Consider the following 19,449-nt stretch of genomic DNA (forward strand, 5'->3'; position numbering starts at 1 on the left):
CTTTCTTCCTACCCTATAGTAACCTAAACATTCTTTCCAAGTAAGCAGCAATTTACTTGCATTTCACCCTGTGTACGGCATTCTGTGTTCACCACGTGGTCTCCTCTGCACAGGAGAAACCAACCACAGGTTGTGTGACCGCACCTGTGTTGAATCCACAAAGGCAACCCCAAGCTTCCTGTCGCCTGTCACTTTAATTCTCATTCCTACTGACTTATTGGTCTGTGGCCCCTTGCAGTTACATTGAAGCCCATCATAAGATTGATGAACAGCCCCTCATCTTCCATCTAATCACACTGCAGTCTTATGAAGTCATTATTGAATTCCACAACTTCAGGAAACTTGATTTCATTTCTACATCTGTTATCTACAGTGACATAGCTTGTTCTTCTTTCCTCCTTTTCCCCCCTGGAAGTGCAGGCATGCCTAGCCTAATCTGCCCGCCATCAGTCAGAAGAAGGGTTTCGGCCCGAAACATTGCCTATTTCCTTTGCTCCATAGATGCTGCTGCACCCGCTGAGTTTCTCTAACACTTTTGTCTGCCCGGCACAACCTCCTGCATTGGAAGATCCTGTAATCAATGTAAACCAAGTTCTGCAAAAAAACATTTTTATCAAATGCAAAAACTACAATAAATGTCAACAGGGAGTATATTTACATGTTGTAATAAATGTTGAAAAACATTAACACAAGAGTAAATTTCCAGCAGTTACACGATGCACTGGCACCAATACCCTGTAAACCAAACACAAGATATTTAACAAAGATATTGGTTAGATATTTTTCACTGGGTTGAACTCAGCTAATGGGATATATAATCATTTCATTGGAATAAGAGAAAACCACAAGTCAATTCTTAAAACTCTATTAAAACTTGTGATTTTTAAATGTCAGTAAAATTCAAAATAGAGGCTACGTTATTTCACGGGGGAAAAAGACACAAACGGGGTGTTATGTAGTGTAATTAGATAACAGAATTGATAGGTTATATCGCAAGGACTAAACAGCTCTTATGTGACCTACGGAAAACCGATCTCAACTGACAGAAGCTGAATTGACAGATTTTATACAAATCTGAGGAACCAAGTCTACGCCTGAAATACACCCGCAATTACTATTAATATTTTAACTTAAAATCACACTCTCGTACCCACACGGTGGTAAAAATGTTGCCTCGGGGGTGGGGGCATTATATGTGGTCTACATTATGCTTGTAAACATAATGCGGGCAATGGATATTACACGCAGAATCAATTATCAATTTGCAGAAATTAATGTTTACCCGCGCTGCAACCCATCGCACACAAATGTTGTTTAAGAAGGAACTGCAGATGCTGGAAAATCGAAGGTAGACAAAAGTGCTGGAGAAACTCAGCGGGTGCAGCAGCATCTATGGAGCGAAGGAAATAGGCAACGTTTCGGGCCGAAACCCTTCTTCAGACTTCTTGTTCAGCACACAAATGTTGGCCGTGCCGTGCGGTGCCACTACATGTGGGACACGTTTGCATGCCCCCTCCCCGTGCGTGGCCGCGGGGCAAGGTCGCTTTATTACACCGGGTTGGGTTGGGTTGGGTTGACTTGACTTACCCGCCAGCCCGCCTCTGCCGCCGCCGCCGCCGCCGCCGCCACCTTCCCCGTGTCCTTTCCTCCTCTGCAGCACGAAGTACGGGTTGGCTCTCTCCGTCACCCACAGCGCGTTGGCCAGCAGCACCTCTTCGGGCTTGACCCACATAGCTGACAGCAGCAAGCAAGCAGCAATCCGACAATATATATATATATATATATGAAGCAGGAGGGAGAGCGAGGGGCAGGATAAATCTCAGCAGCCGAGCTGCGACTGCGGCGACATCACCGGGAGACGAGGGGTCAGTCAGTCACTCCCTCAACACCCAGTCTATATGGACGTCCCAATCGCTCGGTCACACTCTCCCACCACGTCCGTTGTCTTTTCCCAATGAAAACCGGGATGTGTTAACGACGAGGGATGTTGTCGACGGGCGACATAGATGATTAAAAACAACAAACAATTAAAAAAACCCCACCGAGAGCCCGCGTCAGCGCGAGCGAGCGAGCGACGGCTACGTCATCACGCAGGCTCGAGCAACCGTATTCGAACTCCGCGGTCGTTCAAAAAATAGAATTCCGGAGACGTCAGCGGCGCGAGGAAGGAGGGGGAGGGGGAGGGGTCACGGGCCGCGGGCCGAGGCGTCCGCTCTTGTTGATGCAGCGGCCGGAGCGGGACGGACAGCGTCTGACAGCGGCGGCTCGGGCATCGGCACCGTCACCTCACGCCGGCAACAAGCAAGTAACGCCCCCCACACACACACACACACACACCCCGCCTCTCACCAGGCATCACGGCTTACATCAGCTACCTGGGCTATTGTTCTGGAGCAACTCACTTTGCGTCCATCTTCTTGGTTCTTGGTCCTCCAAAATATTCCAAATGGAATTTAAACTGGAGGTGGTGAAGGGAGGGATTAAGCCAGAAAGGGTTATTGGGAAGAAAGAGCTACTTTACATTTAGTTGCATCTGGTTGGGTAACTAGTCAAGTCCAAGTCAAGTTTATTTGTCACATACACATACGAGATGTGCAGTGAAATGAAAGTGGCAATGCTCGCGGACTTTTGTACAAAAAGACAAACAGCCAAACAAACTATAAACACAATCATAACACACATATACCTTTACATAATAAATAATGGAAGGAAACACGTTCAGTAGAGTTAGTCCCTGGTGAGATAGGCGTTTACAGTCCGAATGGCCTCTGGGAAGAAACTCCTTCTCAACCTCTCCGTTCTCACCGCATGGCAACGGAGGCGTTTGCCTGACCGTAGCAGCTGGAACAGTCCGTTGCAGGAGTGGAAGGGGTCTCTCATGATATTGTTGGCTCTGGAGTTGCACCTCCTGATGCATAGTTCCTGCAGGGGGGCAAGTGAAGTTCCCATAGTGCGTTCGGCCGAACGCACTACTCTCTGCAGAGCCTTCTTGTCCTTGGCAGAGCAATTCCCAAACCAGATGGTAATGTTCCCGGACAAGATGCTTTCCACCGCCGCTGCGTAGAAGCACTGGAGGATCCTCGGAGACACTCTGAATTTCCTCAATTGCCTGAGGTGGTAAAGGCGCTGCCTTGCCTTACTCACGAGTGCTGAGGCGTGTGATGCCCATGTCATCACACGCCTCAGTTGGGTGGAGATTAGTTGGGTGGAGATTATTCCATGCTTTAATTGTGCGGGGGAAGAACGAATTGCTGTATACATCTGTCTTTGTAGCTGGGATACATCTTCGGTGTAAACCAAAGATCATAGAGAGCGGAGCTGTGATCTTTGGTGTAAACCAGCATCTGCAGTTCGTTCCTTCCTTCCTTCCTACATACACACTGTTTGTTCTGGGGTTTCGGGGTGAATGTCGCAGGACGCAGGTGTGTGTATTTAAACCCCCTCCTCCCCGCCCCAGAAAGGGAAAACAACGACCACGCCACCGCGAACGTGGAGATTTAGCAATGTTACAACATTTTGAGATTTAAAAATCAAGTCTGCAATTTATCCCATCAGATAAAGCATAAAAAGAAGTTTAATTTGACATCTAATTCATTCACATCTTCAGTATTAAAAAAGTTATGGCCATTTTCATACTTTCATTTTCATAGCATCTTGTTTTGCTTTTCCATTGACTTAACACAAAAGCTGTGATCGAGGACAGTCAAAAGCCCATAACTTTCTTAAAAATTAAGAGAACTGAATGAAATTTTCAGTTATTATAGATTGAAGCATTCTGAAACAAATATGAAACAATCTTACATGGATGACCTGAAATTAAAGCATATAGTTAGTTACCTAATTGTAGCTAATTACAAAATTCAATTACTTCTGGAAATGCCAAGGCATCTGATCCAGGTTGGAACCCAATAAAATGCAACTGGATGGCGAATAAAAGCTGCTGGTTTAACGTGAGAGGGTTGCCCCTTGTTGCTTTTTGAGGATCGGAGTACAAAAATAAGCTGCTGAATCCTTTCCTCGTGAACAGGAATTTTGGCAGAGCCTTGACAATGTTTTTTAATAACAAGAAGCAAATCTCACCTTCCATGTTCATTTCATTTATTGAAGCAGAAATATTTGGGATTAACCAGCAATATAATTGACAAATTGTTGGCCAATAACCAAAAATAAAATCGCCGGGCCCGATTCAATGCGAGCCCTAAAGGTCAATAACCAATATCTCAAAAGCTGAAAATAGGACATCTTGAAAGATCTTTCAGTTGCTGTAACCAATCACCTTTTAACCTGGTGTTATACATGATCAAATTGGAAAGGGCAAATTGATTATTAGTTTTTGTAGCTGCATTTTCTTATAATAGTTGGTATGATTTTTTCTGAATAAAGGTATATTTTTACATCATGTATCAACTATACGAAGAAAATAAGCTGAAGCTCTGCCCCAAAAAGAGCCTGTCAAACTCAAGTTGTGGGGAACCCAGTATATAATTCAACATAGCTATTGCATATATGATTGGCAACTAGACTGATTTAACTGACACTTGTTTTTTGTTCATTCCCACTCTACATAGGAGGTATATACTCTACATACTCTACATACAGCACCATAACGAAAATATCACTTTTCAAAATAATTTAGTTGTTTTCCCATAAAATGATAGAAAAGATTTCTCAAGTGTACCATTTAACCAAACAGACTCTCGCTCAATTGTAAACAAACAATTGAAAGGTGATTTAAATGTTGGGTTTACAGTTGTTCTACACATTTCCCAGATAATAATCAGTTTATTAACTATGGTAGGCCCACATAAGATGTCATTAGGCAGTTTTGTTTTCATAAACAGGTTTGAACATTTTAAATGAGAGATTATCTTTTATAAAAGAAGGCACGGTAAAAATCCAGTCCAACTGTAGAAAGGCTGTGATTGGCAGACAACTGCTGCGTACTATGGAATGAAATCATCCTTTTGAATTTATGATTCTCCTGGCTGAATATGTGTAGTTCATTTCTGTATGAATAGGAATTGCAGGAGTCTTGCATCATTATCCATATTCTACATGTTTGGTCTTGAATGGAATAAATCAGTGAAAGGACAAACAATGTTAGTGTGCTACTATTATAGATTTGCAACACACAAAATATCTTATCAGGGAAGTCATTAACACGCTTCTGGTTTCAGCTTTTGTGAGATCAGTATCAATTAGTTTGTATAGAGATAAGGAAATTGTGATTTTGGTTTCTTTATGTTTTTCCCTTGCTATTACGCCAATGCAGTATAGCATTCAAAGAGGACTTGGAAAATCTACTTATAATCATCATCCTTTGTAAGATGCAATAATCTTACTTTGTGAGATTCATTCCACATTTTCAAGTAAACATTGGAATTGGTGAAAAATCTCTCGGATCTTTTCAGGGCAAGCATAGAGATGACAATTTATGTGAGCGATGTTGCTTTCCATTTAGCACTAAGCATTCTCAGATGTAGCACAGCGATATGCAAAATAAAGCACTCTCTACTTTTCCTCAATAATGTGCCCTAGCCAAAAATACAAAACTTAACATGAATTACAGTACAATTTCTATACCATGATGAAATAGGAGACCATTACAGCCCTTCTGTGCTAGCTTACAGAGCAATCCTGATCCCACACAAATTCTGCATATAATCTTTTCTTCCCACATCCCCATCAACTGCCCTCAGATTTTACCACTCACCTACATACTTGGGGGAATTTACAGCAGTCCGTTGACCTACCAATCCACACATCTTTGGGATCACTCTCACTCTCCTTTCATTCCAAGTATTGGTTCGTAATAAAATTGTGTATTCATACTCTTGATATAAATGAGAGAAATAACTTTGGTTCACAGTGATGACCAAATCCTGCCATGTGAAATAGCTGGAATATTATTGTTCTGAATCCTCTGGATGTTCATGCTTTTAGTTTGGTATCTGAAGGATGGTTTCTTGGATGGTATGTTAACGGACTGCTGTCAAGTAGAGGATTGCATAACCATATCTTATTCCCCAGAACAAGAATAACAGAAGAAAATCAAAGATGTAATTTCAGGAAGCTTAGAGAGAACAGAAACCCCCATGGTCTTGGGCCCTAAACACTGCCAAGAAAGACTTTGAGCAGGGCCTAAGGAATTAATTGCTAGTAATGCAGAAATGCTTCTAATTTAATGAAATTGAAATTTGTTTCCTATATCTTAGCACGGAAATGGACAGCTACATCTATATAATGGTGCAGAACATAACCTCCTTTGCAGGTATCCCTTCTCTGAACAAATTGCCTAATGCGTAGTCATGTGTTTGAATAAATAACATATTAGTAGATCTCATGAAATTTTCAGAAATATTGTGAAGCCATTCCAGATAGAATCTTAATGTTCATTGCTGAGTGACTTTTCTCTGCCTGTATTTTATTGGCAACAATTACATGTAATTAACTCTCCTTCCCATAGCAAACTTTCAGTCCTTTGCCTCCTCTGTTGCCAGAGTGATAGCACACTCAAAGTGACCAAACAGCACCTCATATTCCATTTGGGTTGCTTTCAACGGAATGGTATGAACATTGAATTTTTCCAACTTTAAGTAATATCTCCTACACCTTCCTATCACCCTACTCATTTCTCTTCCATCGTACACTCATCTCCCATCCCCAAGCCCCATTACCTTTTCCCTCCTCTTTCCACTCTCCCTGTCTCTTTGCAAACACTCCCTTCCCTTTCCTTTACATCTCACTCCTCCTCACTTCTTAACTGACATCACTTTGCGTACTTTTCACATCGAGCCTTTGTCGCTTATTCCATCCCTCTGCTAATCAAACCCACCTCAACTGTATGCACATCACTTGCTATGCTTTGTTCTGTCCCTACCTTGCTTTTCACACTCTTCCCCCCCTACTCCAATCAGTTTGATGAAGGGTCCTGACCCAAAATGTTGCCTATCCATTCCCTCCCCAGATGCTGCCTGTTCCACAGCACTTTGTGTTTTCCTCAATATTCCAGCATCTGCAGTCTCTTGGGTCTACATGTAATTTTTCCCATATTCAGAAATAAAATCGCGATTTAAAAAAAATGTGAAAATGGGCAAAGTTCCCATGGCACCAAACACCTTACATTTGTACATGCAAGTATTGTCTTGGTATCGTGATCACTGATTTCTAGGTTAAACCCATTATTGCAGAATATGTATCTGCAATTGCCTGGGAAGACAGTCCATCTAGGAGAGGGGAAATTCTGATTTAAAACCTCCACTGCCTTGTTGCCATATCCAGTCATGGAAAAGGCTCCAGGAGTAAACCTCAAGAAAATCCGGAATCAGAGACCTTAAAGCAGTTTGTCGTTGTCCACAACCTCGCTCTGCCAGCGCCTGCTGTTCCTTTGGATTGATCAGCGATGTGGAGAGGGAGGACGTGCTGCATGGGCAACAACCTGTCCTCCATATGACATCACCCATGGTCAGTCATGACCGAGAGGGGCCTACTACTGCATATGCAATTGAAGGCTCCCTCTTAAGGAGAAAGTGAAAATAATTGTCAAACTTTTGGGAATGTTCCAGTTTTGAGATAGAGGTATGGAATGACTAAACTTGCACATTAGTGAGAGTTGTTAACATGCCATTAATTTTAACACGGATGTCACTATAAAAAAAATAATAGCAAGATTAACCACAGTTGTGCAGCTTTCTCCACAGGGCTCAGTTTGATAATGTATATTTGTTGCAGTTAACAACCTAAGAGAGTTGAGGCACCAAAAAGCCAGTTGGGTGGCTGAAATGAGTTGCTGGTGGTTTAGACTTTCCCTCTGGTGGTCGCTCAGAGTGAAACTTGGTTGTCTTCATAATGTACGAAGGAAATTTAGATGCTGAGGTCAGAAACCAGAACAGCACTGCACTCTCGCCCACCTGTAGCCTCAACACAGTAGCCAATGTAATCTGCATGTGGTAATTTCAATCGGCTTTTGCTGAAGGGGAGGAAGTTGACATTAAGGACAATGTAAAGAAGCCTGTGTTGAGATACAAAAATGCTGTATTTTCTTTTTCCAACTATTTGTTATTACTGATAAATGTCATTTTATTACTTTATGAGTGTTTTTAAGTGAGTGTAAAGCACCTCCAGAAATGATTAAAACATGACCTTTTAAATTACCAGATGCTACTGATGATAGCAATATTTCTTTTTTTTCACTCTGACGAATCTTCTTTCATTGTTGTGGCTGTATCTCCTCAACAAAGACAGAGAAGTAAAATTCCCAATCATGATTTCTAAAAACAAACCTATTGTCATTTTTTAAATTAAACTTATTATGAAATTAATAAATGGGGTATTTAAAAATACAAATGTAAGAATTGCCCACCTGAATCGGGCTCAGGGTAAATTGCTCTGCTGATAAAAATGGTCAAATTTTATCTGTAACTCTTGCACGGCTCATGGCAAGCTGATAGAAGTTCTTCAACTTGTCTATCAAGGCCGTCTGCAGCCTCCTCAGCTACAAAGAAACAGCCGCCCGCCCATCAACTCTGCTGCAGCCACTGAGAGACCACCGCCATAAAATAGTAGTACAGTATTAGAAGCATAAAATAACAGTGGAAGCACAAAGCAAATCTCTAATTTTGCTGCTATTATTAGTGTTGTCGGCCAGATGAGAGAATTCAGGCAAGAGGGAGGGGGGGGGTGTTGGTTGATGAACAGAACACTGTCCTCATCAACAGAACAGCTATAGAGATGACTGACAGCTTCAAGTTCCTAGCTATCATATAATCGGCAACCTAGCCTTGAGTCTTCACACTTCTATGGTGGTCAAAAACACATATCAGCGTATTTACTCTCAGGCATCAGAAGATTCGGTATGCACACAAAGATTTTATCAAACATCGATAGAAAGTATTCCGATCGAATGCATCTCAGCCTGGTACAGCAACTGCTCTGCTCTCGACAGCCTGAACTTGCTCAGCCCAGTCCATCATGAAGTCCATCTTCATGGCACATTGCATCAAGGACCAGCCACCCTGCCATTCCATTTTATAACTTCTGGCTTCTGGGAGAAGATACCAGAGCTTGAAAACCCAGATGTTCAGACTTAAGAACAGCTTCTTCCCCCCCTGAATCAATCACTTCTTCCTCATCCTGTAACTAGCGGAGTTCCACAGAGGTTGGTGCGGGGGCTGCTACTATTCACATTGTATATTAATAATTTGGAAGAGGGGATTGAAGTCTTTGTGACCAAGTTTGCGGATAATACAAAAATAAGTGGAAGATTGTGTAGAGAAAGCAGGGACTCTGCAGAAGGACTTGGACAGGGGAGTGGGCAGAGAAGTGGCAGATGGAATGTAGTGTAGCAAAGTGTGGAGTCATGCATTCTGGCAGTAGGAATAAAGGCGTAGACTATTTTCTATACGTGAGAGAATCCAGAAACCGAAGGTACAAAGAGACTTGGGATTCCCAAAACGTTAATCTGCAAGTCGAATTGGTTGCAGGGAAAGCAAACTCAATGCTAGCAATTATTTCCAGTGGGCTTGTATACAAAAACAGTGATGTAATCCTGAGGCTCCATAAGGCGCTCGTAAGGCTGCATTTGGAATTTTGTGTGCAATTTTGGGCACCGTATCTGAGGAAGGACTTGCTGGCTCTGGATAGTGTCCAGAGGAGGTTTACAAGAATGATCCCAAGAATGAGTAGGTTAACCAATGATGAGTGTGGGTCGGCACTGGGCCTGGAGTTTAGAAGAATGAGGGGGGACCTCATTAAAAAATACAGAATAGTGAAAGGCTTGGATAGAGTGGATGTGGAGAGGATGTTTCCACTAGTGGGAGCGTCTAGGACCAGATGTCATAGCCTCTATGTTCTTTTAGGAAGGAGATGAGGAGACATTTTTTTAGTCAGAGGATGGTGCATCTGTGGAATTCTAACTTTTATGACATTCAACCGATCAGAACGAAACTTGGCTCACTCGCAGCACAGGAGACCTGTGAGTGAACTGGTGAAAAATCGTAGCGTTATCGCAAACCGTTTTTGCGCAAATAGAAAGACCGCCAAAAAAGAAGATAACAAGATCAGAGTTTTAGTTATAGTTATGTATTATGTATGTATAGAAGATAAATAGATAGAAGATAGATGGGGTCTAGTGTTAATGAAAGACTCCCGCAAACACTTTATTCTGAATGAACATCTGGTGGCCTATGGGACAGGATACATCCAGGGATGGTAATGGAGAGTTTGGAATGTTGCAAGAAACTGTGGATGCTGGAATCTTGAGCGAAAAAATAAAGTGCTGGAGGAACTCAGCGGGTGAGGCAGTACTGTATCTGTGGAGGGAATGGACAGACAACATTTCAGGACTGAAGAAGGGTCCTAACCCAAACCATCATCTCAATTCCCTCCACAGATGGTGCTTGACCTGCTGAGTTCTTTCAGCACATTGTCTTTTGTTTATGAACCAGGAAAGCTTGGTTAAGAACTGTGCCAGGCTGTTCATAACCAGGCTTTCCTGATTGTCTGAAGCTCCCCAATGTTAGTAAGGAGTGCTTCGATATATATTAGACACATGCTGAGTGGCCCTTCGGGTTTTATTTTTGATATTGATATTTGTACTAATTTCAATACAACTTTGTCAATAGATCAGGTCAATAAAAATCAAATCACATTCCTATGATATCAGGCAGAATGCATGAAGACAGCAGATTTCCTACACTGTAAGTAACTGACAAATCAGATGAAATGTGGACAGCCAAATAGTAAGCAGATCACGATTATTGATTCTTGCTTTTTATTTCAGATTTAGTTAATTAACATTATTTAAAATTCCTATGATGGGATTTAATTCATATCTCTGGATTATTGGTTCAGGCTATTGGTGCAGTCGTATAAGCATGCTGTTGCTATACTTGATGCTTTTAGAATTTAGGGAACATTGATTGCATAAATATTTCTGATTTTTATATCACTATGTGGTAGCTCACGTTATGGTCAAGGAAAGAGCGTTCACGTCGCAGTCCTGTTTCCACCAATCTTCCCAAGAAGCGACAAGACAGACACCATTGTGTGCAGATGCTGAGATGTGTGTTCAGCTCTGGCTGAACAACTTCTAATCTTCTGTGTGGACTCGATAAGAAGAAGAAGAAGCTCACGTTGAAAGGACAATACAATAAATATTCTACCTGATTTATGATAGTTCACTCAGCATGGTTTTAAAACTGCACAATATATTATTTATGAACAATTTATTGTCCTAGATATGATTATGTCAAGATACTCATTTAGCAAATGCATTCCACTCCTCATTCTTACAATATCCTCTTCAAAATATTTCTTATATAATGGCCAAATAAAAGGACATATAAATTATTATAGTTATTGGATTTAATTCAACTGAAGGTGATTGCAGGATACACTTGCCTTTTAAAATGCAAAAGTGTAAAGAAATAAAAATCTAAATACGATGTACATTAGTTTGAACTTTATGCAAAATGCTTTTAGTAGTGAAGCAGCAGGATCCACAAGTAGTGTGATTATTAATTAATGAAATATTTATCTGTAATAAGAGCAAAACATAATGAAACCCATCCTATTTGGAATTACATTTCTGATTATGTAAATATTTACTGTTGTACATATTTTAATGACATTAGTTTCAGCCTTTTGTAGGTAATATTTAATGAAATGCCCCATTTACTGTATTGATACTTGTTAGCAGTGAGAAAGTGTAAATACTAAAATGACAAATTATCAATGCAGATTTTGCTACATATGCCAAATAAGGCCCTTTATAGTTTAGTTTAGTTTAGATTATTGTCACGTACATTTTTGGTTGCATGCTATCCAGTCAGCACAAAGACTATACATGATTACAATCAAGCCCGCCACAGTGTACAGATACAGGATAAAGGGAATACCATTTAGTGCAAGATAATGTCCATAAAAGTCCAATGAAAGATATTCCGAGGGTCTCCAATGAGGTAGATTGTAGGTCAGGACCACTTTCTAGTTGGTGATAGGATGTTTCAGTTGTATGATAACAGCTGAGAAGAAACTGTGCCTGAATCTGGAGGTATGCATTTTCACACTTCGGTACCTTTTACCTGATGGGAGAAGGGAGAAGAGGGAGTCTCGGGGGTGAGACATGTCCTTGATTATGCTGGTGGCCTTGCTGCAACAGCATGAAGTATAGATGGAGTCAATGGAAGGGAGGTTGTGTGATGGTCAAGGCTTCATCCACAATTCTCTGCGATTTCCTGTGGTCTTGGATGGAGCTGTTCCCAAACCATGCTACGATGCATCCCAATAAAATGTTTTCTTAGGCGCATCTGTAGAAGTTGATGAGGGTTGTTGGGGCCATGCCAAACTTCCTAAGCCTTCTAAGGAAGTAGAGGGATTGGCATGCTTTCTTGGCCATTGGTTCAAAATGGCTAGTCCAGGACAAGTTGCTGGTGATATTTACTCCTAGGAACTTGAAGCTTTTAACCATATCTAATTTGGCACCGGCAATGTATACCACTGTGTGTACCATTATGCTTCCTGGCCTTGGTCTTGCTGTTGATCACAATCTCCTATGTCTTCCTATTGTTTGTGGTGAAATATTCATTACATGAATCTACAAATGTATACCTGTTTTGTAGTCAATCATACTAAGTATGTACACTTTCAAAATAATTGTTGCATTAAGAAGGCCTATTGCTTGCTTTCAGAATTAGTGGGTGAATGTGAACGCCTCTCCTTTTAGGTTCAACTAGATGCACACCATTCTGAATAGAAAGTACATGACTGATCTTTAACAATCTCCTTCTCACCGGCTTTAAAGCTTAGAACTCCCTTCACAGCATTATGGAAGTACCTTCACCAAAATAACTTATCATGGTTTAAGAATATGGCTTACCTTTAGGGTTTAAGGGATGGCCAATAAATACTAACCTTGCCAGCATATCCATACCCCTAACCCTGATTTAAAATAAATCTCTGCGATAATGTAATATTTATGTTGTAGTCCTTTGACTTAGATATATTTATTTAAGTTGAATTTTGAGGTTGGAAACTGGGTCCTTGAGGTTAAAGAAAAATTAACAGGTAGTACATTCCAGCAAGCTTCTGAAAAACAAGGTTACTTTGTGAAAACAAGAATGGGAAGCGACAGAATGATAAAGTTATGTCACTGGAATATCATCGTTGGCAAGATGACACAGATATTCCACATGAACTATGGAAGGTTTAGAAATCTGTAGAAAGATGCACACTGGATAAATCTTCACTTTTGGAATTAACTTTGAACCTTATCTGGTAATGAGATATACCTTTTGAAATGGTTTTGAAGTGGTAGTTAATAACATTTTTTATAAGTATGAAGCAACAATCAATCATTGTTGACAAAATAGTTCACTAATATATTCAGAATTAAGTCATCACCTATATCAATTATGTACAATGGTCTAACATTTTATTTAATTATAGTGTGTCCGTTTGCATTGTCAGAATATCATTGATGTAGTGATCAGATTTGCTTCAATGTTCTTTATCATAGAATGAAAAGGATGATGTGAGGTTATCCATTTTGGTGGCAAAAACAGGAAAGCAGACTATTATCTAAATGGTGGCCGACTAGGAAAAGGGGAGATGCAGCGAGACCTGGGTGTCATGGTACACCAGTCATTGAAAGTGGGCATGCAGGTGCAGCAGGCAGTGAAGAAAGCGAATGGTATGTTAGCTTTCATAGCAAAAGGATTTGAGTATAGGAGCAGGGAGGTTCTACTGCAGTTGTACAGGGTCTTGGTGAGACCACACCTGGAGTATTGCGTACAGCTTTGGTCTCCAAATCTGAGGAAGGACATTATTGCCATAGAGGGAGTGCAGAGAAGGTTCACCAGACTGATTCCTGGGATGTCAGGACTGTCTTATGAAGAAAGACTGGATAGACTTGGTTTATACTCTCTAGAATTTAGGAGATTGAGAGGGGATCTTATAGAAACTTACAAAATTCTTAAGGGGTTGGACAGGCTAGAAGCAGGAAGATTGCTCCCGATGTTGGGGAAGTCCAGGACAAGGGGTCACAGCTTAAGGATAAGGGGGAAATCCTTTAAAACCGAGATGAGAAGAACTTTTTTCACACAGAGAGTGGTGAATCTCTGGAACTCTCTGCCACAGAGGGTAGTCGAGGCCAGTTCATTGGCTATATTTAAGAGGGAGTTAGATGTGGCCCTTGTGGCTAAGGGGATCAGAGGGTATGGAGAGAAGGCAGGTACGGGATACTGAGTCGGATGATCAGCCATGATCATATTGAATGGCGGTGCAGGCTCGAAGGGCCGAATGGCCTACTCCTGCACCTAATTTCTATGTTTCTATGATGAATGGTAGGATATATTGTGAACAGATAGTCATCTTTTCACTTTATGATGGATTTAAGCAGCTTTGGCTTTTCGGGTTACAATGTGGTTCTTTTGTACCATTGCTGGCATTTTGCGTTTTAATTGTTGTAGCTATATGATCAGATTCATTTGAATGCTCAGAATTTAGAAGACAATAATCCTGCTGCCTGCTATTGTTGGGTCAAATTGTACTGAAACCCTGATTGTTAAAAGAATATGGACATTGCATCCACGTATTAATGATACTCCGTGTGGCCCAATAGTTCTTTTTCTACCTCTGCTGCACAGATATCCTGGAATGTTAGGGATTCATGTGCCAAGAGTATCACTTGCCCCCAAGCAACCATAATCTGACACTGCAAACACTGAAAAGGCAGAGGTGAATGGATGGGCATTAAGGAACGAGGGTATGATAACTGGTTTGATAGTGATGATAAGACAGCAGCTGAACATTGATGGAGTCAAAAAAGCTTCTGACATTCTGTGATGCCCTTAAATACTAATGCATATAATCTTTAAGGTAGATTAAAAATGCTGGAGAAACTCAGCGGGTGAGGCAAGATCTATGGAGCAAAGGAATAGATGACGTTTCGGGTCAAGACCCTTCTTCAGACTGATGTGGGAGTGGTGGGGGCGGAAAGAATAAAGGAAGAGGCGGAGACAGTGGGCTGTAGAGGAGACCTGGGAAGGGGAGGGGAAAGAGGGAGAAAGAAAGGACTACCTGAAATTGGAGGTCAATGTTCATATCGCTGGGGTGTAAACTACCCAAGCGAAATATGAGGTGCTGCTCCTCTAAATTATGGTGGGACTCACTGGCCATGGAAGAGGCCCAGGACAGAAAGGTCGGATTCAGAATGGGAGGGGGAGTTGAAGTGCTGAGCCACCGGGAGGTCAGGTTGGTTATTGCGAACTGAGCCCCTCAAAAATAAGGGAAGGGATTCCACGCCAGTAGGCCACATGAGTGGGAAGGAGGTGAGGTAAAAAAAGTGATTTGGGGGAAACTGTATTGTATGCATGTATAGCCTCCAAGAATGTTGGATGGAGTTTTGTAAGGGTCATGTATTGTATATATTTATTTCTCAAATTAAGTCTAGGATATTGAATAGGCGGAAGAGGAGTGGGAGAAATAGGTAGCACAGTCAACACTCTTATAGGTGTCAAGAATATCTTGCCAGAACTAGCTCTTGTTGCCAAGGAACCAACATGAATGTGGTCATTAGACCATAACAAAAACAAGGGGTCACAGTTTAAGGATAAGGGGGAAATCCTTTAGGACCGAGATGAGAAAAACATTTTTCACACAGAGAGTGTTGAATCTCTGGAATTCTCTGCCACAGAAGGTAGTTGAGGCCAGTTCATTGGCTATATTTAAGAGGAAGTTAGATGTGGCCCTTGTGGCTAAAGGGATCAGGGGGTATGGAGAGAAGGCAGGTACAGGATACTGAGTTGGAAGATCAGCCATGATCATATTGAATGGCGGTGCAGGCTCGAAGGGCCGAATGGCCTACTCCTGCACCTATTTTTTATGTTTCTATAAGACAGATGAGCAGAATTAGACCCTTTGACCCATTGAGCTTGCTCCACCATTTGATCGCGGCTGATATTTTCTTCTCTCTCAACCTTTTTCTATAGACAATAGGTGCAGGAGTAGGCCATTCAGCCCTTCGAGCCAGCACTGCCATTCAATGTGATCATGGCTGATCATCCCCAATCAGTACCCTACCTTTTTCCTACCTTCTCTCCATAAACTTTGATGCACTTACTAATTGAGAACCTATCAAATCTCTGCTTTAAAATACCCAATGACTTGGCCTCCACTGCTGTCACATGATGGCGGATGTGCAGGAGTGGGCGCCGTCTGTGTATGGCAGCCTGCCCGCAGTCCGCCTCTACACCTTTCTTTATTTTATTTTATGTTAGTGGAGGTCTTCTATGTGGGGGGGGGGGGGGGGCACGGGGGAAACTTTATTCTTAGTCCCTTACCTGGTCGGAGAGGCAGCATCCCTCCGTGCTGTTTCTTCGCCCCGTCCTCGCGGCCTACCACCGAAAGGGGAGCGGCGTTTTCCTGTCGGGACCGGCTGGGACTACAGCTTCGGCGGCGGTGGCGCAGCGCTGGGATACCAACAAGGAGCGGGCGATGCCTACCGGGTCGCCGTGCGGTAAGCTCCGGAGCGCTTTGGTCGCCGACTTCCAACATCGCGGAGCTGTGGCTGCGGGCGTTCGGCCGCGGGCGGCGCTGGATTTGGATTTGGAGCGCCGCAGAGCCAGAGATCGAGTTCGCCGGGGTCGGAGCTCCAGCCGGCGCGGCCGGAGGACTACGAGTGCCGCGGTCTCCGGTCTCCGGGGAGGGGACAGCCGCTCCAGACTTTTCCAAGCCGCTGAGGAATGTTTCACCCGACGCCGATGTTTCATCTTTACGGCAAGAGGGCCCTGAAAATCATCGGACTGGCTGCACGGCCACAGATGGGCCCTGACCTCGGGATGTTTCACAGAGGAAGAGGACTTAACTTTCTGGTGCCTTTCCCCCGCAGTGGAAATGTTTTGATTCTGCTGTGGGGGGATGTTTGTGTTGAACTCTTTAATATGTTGTGTCTATTTTTATTCATTTTTTTTAAAAAACCTTTTTCTATGGAACTTATTATTATTTAAATTATGTGAAGCGCTTTGGGGTCAATGCAAATTGTCTTAAAATGCGCTATATAAATAAAGTTTACTTACTTACTTACTAATGAATACCACAGATTCACCACTCTAGCTAAAGAGATTCCTCCTCATCCAGATCCTTCTCATCAATTTGTCTGCCTATGATGTTGCCATAATGAAAAACTCCCACAGACAATGTCTGTGCCAAACATGATGCCAAGATAAATTAATCTCATCTACCTGCACAGTGGTGCTGCTGGTGGAGCTGTTGCCTTACAGCAGCAGGGACCCAAATTCAATCTCACCTTGAATGCTGCCTGTGTGGAGTTTATCCATTCTCCCTGTTGCTTCATACTTATAAAAAAATGTGGGTTTCCTCTGGGTGCTCCAGTTTCCTTCCACATCCCAAAGAAGTGCAAATTTGTAGGTTAATTGGCCTAGATGTAAATTACCCCCAGTGTATAGGGAACGGATACGAAAATGGGATAATATAGAATGGATGGTCAGTATGGACTCAGTGGACCTGATTGCATCTGTATATTTCAATCAATCAATCAATAATCCCTCCATTTCCTGTACATCCAAAACTATCTAAAACCCAAAGATCCTATAGCGAGCAAGATAGTCCGATCGACGAAAAAGACGTAGTACGGTCATGGGCAGATTCATGGGTAATTTTCGGCCCCATTTCTGCAACCGGCTCTTGTCTCCGCACCAAAGATCCCGTAGGATAATAGTGCGGAGACGGAAGCCGGTTACGGAAACATCCTTGTAAAAATAAAAGTTATTTGGTAAAAATCTTCTCATTTTCAGAATTTTAATTTATTAACACAAACTGTTCCACCGCAACGTTGATTACACTGCGAGTCGGGTCGGGTCCGGTTACGGAGATGGATGAAAAAAAGGCTTCCGTTTCGTTGCGTACTACACGTCAGCCCATTGCATTTAGCAGGAGTGGTCTATCTTGCTCCGCTAAAGGATCTTTGCTAAAACCCTCTTTAAAGTCACTAGCAGATGTGTCACCAGCATCCATGGCAGCATGTTCCAAGCACCATCTTCTGCATAAAAAACTGCCACGTACTTCTCTCTTAAACTTTGTGCCTTTCACCTTAAAGATATCCCTTTGACATTTCCACTCTGGAAAAATGGTTCTGACTGGCTATTCTGCCTACAGTATGCCTCTCGTTATTTTAATATACTTTGATCAGGTTACTCCTCAACCTCTTGCTTTCTAGAGAAAACAATCCCAAATTTGTCTAATCTGTCCCTGTAGCTAATGCCTCCTAATCCAGGCAGCATTCTGGGTAACCTCTTCTGTACATAAAAACTCATTTGGTACATCAATGTTTTTTTAGGTGAGGAGATTTGCAGTTCTTACATGGTCTGACCCATGTATGAGTCCCAGACCTTTCATAAACTCTGGATACATCATGTGCAACTAACCAGAACCACCAAGAATGGCAGGGCAATGGTATGCAGTCGAGAAGCAGGAGGAGCCTTCTGCATTAGCTGTGGAAACCTTGTGGAATCAGATCAAACACAAGAAAGGAAAACTGTGGCCGATCACTAGCTACCATCTCCCTTGCCACATTTTTGCATGTTGAACACCATTTGGATGAAGCATTGAGACTAGAAAGGGGATAGTATCTACATCTGATGGGGGATCTTTGTCTCCATCACCAAGGGTGGCTCACAGCAACACTGTTGATTGACTCAGTCGGCCAAGGCCTGAAGAACATAGTTACCAAATTGGGTTTGCAGTAAGATATGTGAAAAATAAAACAAGTCTCATCCTTACAGATAAGTAGTTGCAAACACAGCCATCATGATGCAAGTCCTTGTGAAAATGTCCCATCCTTACACTGAGACCCTCCATTTTGTGCAGGAAGGAATGCAGATGCTGGTTTAAACCGAAGAGTTAGAGCTGCACAATATAGAATTCCACCTAAGATTATGGAGGAACCAGGGATAAACACCCAGATAGCCATACTGATTACCTGGCACTATTAATTGGGTCAGATGCACAACAAATCAACGGCTCCAAAATTGTATGCATGAGGCATTAAAGGCAAAAAAAACACAGCAGAATTGTATTGTACGCAAATCTAACTGCCCTGGCATATCCTTTACTTGGCCTTTACCATTTTCTTCATTACAATTTATCTGCAATTCTCGTGTTCCGTACCTCCCAGATTCAATGTTTTACACTCTACTCCATCTCATTCATCTCTTCTACTTACATTTACTTCAGACAGATTTTGTGCAATTAACAAACCTTAATCATCTTTTCTCAACTGGCAACACTGCCCTTGTGGTTATTGTTTCTCTTAATCTCCACCCTATCACAAATATTCTCTTGGTTCACTACACCCCTCCGTCTTCTCCATAACTAAATACGTCTTTTTTTAACTTTACCTAGTTCAGTAGAAAGGTTAATGAAAATAAAACA

At 42.1% G+C, this 19,449-nt stretch overlaps 1 protein-coding gene across 1 annotated transcript in view; it reads right to left on the reverse strand.

Moving 5' to 3' along the window:
• tbc1d9 (TBC1 domain family member 9) overlaps window positions 1–2,298 on the reverse strand; it is a 60,668-nt gene extending 58,370 nt beyond the window's left edge. Inside the window, exon 1 of the mRNA XM_033050139.1 lies at window positions 1,588–2,298. Coding sequence (XP_032906030.1) covers window positions 1,588–1,732 — 145 coding nt within the window. The 5' untranslated portion in view covers window positions 1,733–2,298. The remainder of the gene's footprint in view (window positions 1–1,587) is intronic.
• Between the last annotated feature and the right edge of the window lie 17,151 nt (window positions 2,299–19,449).

The sequence above is a fragment of the Amblyraja radiata genome, chromosome 1 (genome assembly GCF_010909765.2).
Source record: "Amblyraja radiata isolate CabotCenter1 chromosome 1, sAmbRad1.1.pri, whole genome shotgun sequence".
In the NCBI taxonomy this organism is placed as follows: Eukaryota; Metazoa; Chordata; class Chondrichthyes; order Rajiformes; family Rajidae; genus Amblyraja; species Amblyraja radiata.